Source organism: Sceloporus occidentalis, unplaced genomic scaffold (assembly GCF_023333645.1).
Source record: "Sceloporus occidentalis isolate IW3139 unplaced genomic scaffold, rSceOcc1.0.p SCAF_12, whole genome shotgun sequence".
In the NCBI taxonomy this organism is placed as follows: domain Eukaryota; kingdom Metazoa; phylum Chordata; class Lepidosauria; order Squamata; family Phrynosomatidae; genus Sceloporus; species Sceloporus occidentalis.
In genome coordinates, this window is record NW_028316992.1 from 4,125,719 (window position 1) to 4,129,445 (window position 3,727).

At 40.1% G+C, this 3,727-nt stretch overlaps 1 protein-coding gene across 1 annotated transcript; it reads left to right on the plus strand.

The window, feature by feature from the left end:
- The first annotated feature begins 2,065 nt into the window (after positions 1-2,065).
- On the plus strand, positions 2,066-2,614 carry MSGN1 (mesogenin 1). The gene has a single exon (XM_089478077.1). It carries the CDS (start codon positions 2,066-2,068, stop codon positions 2,612-2,614), a length of 549 nt encoding a protein of 182 aa, XP_089334203.1.
- Positions 2,615-3,727: the final 1,113 nt, after the last annotated feature.

Genomic DNA, 3,727 nt, shown 5'->3' on the forward strand with positions numbered 1-3,727 from the left:
TAACTCTGCCATTGTCTTAGGTAAGAAGTGCAGTGAGCCAGCATGGTATAGTGGTTTAAATACTGGACTAAGGGTGCATCTGTATTGTAGAAATAAAACAATTTGACACCACTTTAAATGTCATGGCTCCATCCTATGGAATTCTGGGGTCTGTAGTTTTGGAAGGCACCAACACTCTTTGGCAAAGAAGGCTGAAGACTTTGGAAAACTACAAATCCTGGAATTGCGAGAGATGGAGCTACAGCACTTAAAATGGGGTCAAACTGCAATATGACATCCCTTCAAGTATTTAAACAGGGAGGGAGCCAGTGGGATACCAGGATTCAAATGCCTACTCAGCTATGGAAACCCACTCGTGACCCTATGATAAATTGGAAGTGACTTGAAGGTACACAACAATGACTTGATTGAATCTAGGACCTTCTGCATGCAGAACATATGCTATAATATTGAGCTCTGGCCCTTCCCCTTTTATGAGGAAAGTACCCATTTTGTTGCATGTTTGATAACAAAATTGTGATTCTTCTTCTTGGCATCATTGGAAGAGAAATCAGTTTAACAGATTCCAGTACTTTTGTTTGTCTGTTTCAGTCTCTTCTACATCCTTCTCCTCCTTCTCCACCACCACCACCATCATCATGATCTATACCATACATTTTCCCCAAAATCAGAACTGAAAGCAAACAAGTACAATGCAGCTAAAACATGCAAAGGATAAACACTAAAATGAAATTAAATTATGAACAACACTAAAAACAGTTTTAAACATACAATTAAAACCGTACAATTAAAAGTCTTTTCTTTCAAATCTTCAGCTCTCAAAAGCCTTCCCAAAATGTGACCAAGGGACTTGTTATAAGCAGTGAATGAAGACTGAGCGTTTACCTACAGATGGCTGAATAAATTACTCGAGTGAAAAATACACCTATCATTCAGGCAGAAAATGCCATCACCTTTTTTCAATGTGTCATTGTGCATACCTATGATATTAGCTCCATAACTCAACAACCTTCAGCATTATTAGATTACTGAAATGGCAAAAGGGGTCTTCCTCTCAGATTTTTTATGAGATCAAGGGAAACAGAATGATTAAAGGTCGACATTTGTCTCTAAACAAATACTTTAAAAATATATGTAAAAGTCATGACTTTGGATTCTTAGGTTTTCTAGATTCCCTAGGAGAAAAAGCCCACACAAGTCTGTATCCTAATTTTCACCATGAGATATTAGGTGATTTCATTTTTCATTGTTAGTCCTAACTATGGTAGGCTCACTGAATCAATGGAATCTGGGACATCAACCTTTAAGTAAGCTCCGCTGAGTCAATGGTTATATTCTAGTGGGGACTAAGAACTAGATTTGGGCTGATCATTCTATTGGTAAATTATACAAATGGGGAATATTTATGTGATTTTACCTCCTAGTTGCATAATTTACAATGACAAATCTTAGATAAGCCTTTTAAAAAGGTTTGCTATTGAATTTCTTTTTTAAAAAATTGAACGTTCAGCATAATGAACATCTCATTGTTCAGAAAGTTTACATTCCGAAAGGGTTCAGAAATATGACCCAAGGTCTGTAATACTGGGCACTGAACCTGTGGCCTGTTATCTCTGTTACTTTTCCTGCTGCCAGCTATTCCCTGGGGCACTTTTAAATGAAGATAAGAAAGGTTCAATTGGTTTTGTAACAAGAATGATAATCTCCCCCCCCCCCCTTCCTTCATTGATTCACTGTTGCCTGTTACTTGGCTTAAATGGGTTTTAGCCAAAGGTTGGTAATTATCATAAGGAAGAAAGTAACACGCCAGGGAGTTCATTTTCCATGTTGATGCTTGCATTCGTTTGAATTCCTCACACCCCAGCCCTGTTTCCCACTTTCTCACTTGTCATCTCACCATTCCTCTCTCTATCATAAAAGGGTCTCTCTCCCTAGACCAAGACCACAGACTTGGCTTGCAGGCGGCTGGCAGGAAATTATCTGTTGCTGCTGCTGTTTCTCCCCCAACCCACCCCTAAGTCTTTCCTGTCAGGGAAAGACAAATTGCAAGATACTTTTGACAAGCATGGATGGGAGCATGGATTCAGAGAACCATCCTTTCTTTACTTCATGGGACTGGAAAAACTCTGCTGCACCAGGGCCTTTGGAGCTCAGCCAGAACTCGCCCCCTCTGAGCATCTCTCCATCTCCTTCCTCTGAATCCTACTCCTCTTCCCCATATCCTTTGGTGATGGAGATGCCCTGTGCCAACAACCACAGCAGCATCAGCAGCATCAGGACTGACAGTGGTGCCAGCACCAGCAGTGGCAACAACTTGAGGGGCTGCCCCCTGATGGAGTTTCCTTCCATGTACCTTCCAAGCCCTGGCATCAAAGGCCAGAAGGGCTCCAAAGTCAGGATGTCACTTCAGCGCAGGAGAAAGGCCAGTGAAAGAGAGAAGCTGAGGATGAGGACCCTGGCAGAGGCCCTGCACACTCTCCGCAACTACCTGCCTCCGGTCTACAGCCAAAGGGGCCAACCCCTCACCAAGATACAGACGCTGAAATACACTATCAAGTACATCAGTGAGCTCACAGACCTGGTGAACAGTGTCAAGCAAGGTCAGATCCCTTGAAGACTTTCTGAAGTTTTCCCAGCCAGAAAAGAACACAATCCTTCCCTCCCTCTCTCTCATTTTTTCCTCCTCTTTCCTTTTTTCAAGGGGAAATTTTCCTTTGGACCCATTCAAAAGAACAGTTTTGCTCTACAGACTATTCTGCAGGAACTGTATGGTGAAAGGTCAGGAGGTTGTTGCTTATTTCTTGGGGCACAAAAAAGAAGGAACCCATGGGACCAGATCTGAATAAGAAATTATTATGACACTGTTGGCTCAGACTTGGACATACAGGTTATGATTCTGCCTGAGAATCCTCTCTCTCCAGTAATAATAATAATATTTCATCTGGTATGTTTTATAATGGCAAGATATCCCAAAATTCCTGTATGTGTATATATGTATATATTTAATTATGTCTATTGGTTGGTGGGCACTTTATATTAGCAGAAGGAAAATATGTACGCTTAGTTGAATCGTTGATTCTTTATGGATCTCCTATAGTGCCTGGGGGTGGGTAAGAGATTTAAGGCATGTCTTTTCAATAAAATGATGCTTCCATGTGAGTTATTTGTCCTATACCCATAATTTAAAAGATTGGATTCATGATGCTGAGTAATAATATTTCTAACAGTTCTTAGTATTAGTATTTTGAAAATATCTATTGTCATCAAATTTGCTCATATTATTTGGTCATAATATGGAATGAACTGATCATGTTGCCTTTACTCTGTATATCTTTATTGCTTTGTAAATACAGAACAGCTTTTTTTAAAATGCCAATTGGACAAAGTTCCAAAACAAGGGTGTAGCAACAATCTGGAAGAGGAAACAATCTGGGTTTTGTTTTTGGGGTTTTATTTTATTTTGGTTTTTAAGCAGGAGTAACAAATGGTTGTAAAACCTACCTTTTGGACTGTAACCTCCATAGTCCCCAGACAGCATAGACACTGGCTGTGACTGTGGTCCAAAAAAGTGACATAATTTCCAAGCCCTGTACATGCAACTCAGCAAAAATGAAGCTTTGTCTCACTGACAGATATGGCATGGAATGTCATAATGTAAATGAAGTTCACTTGATCTCAGAGAGAGTATATCACAAGCTATTTTTGCCTGATTATATCCATCAAACAA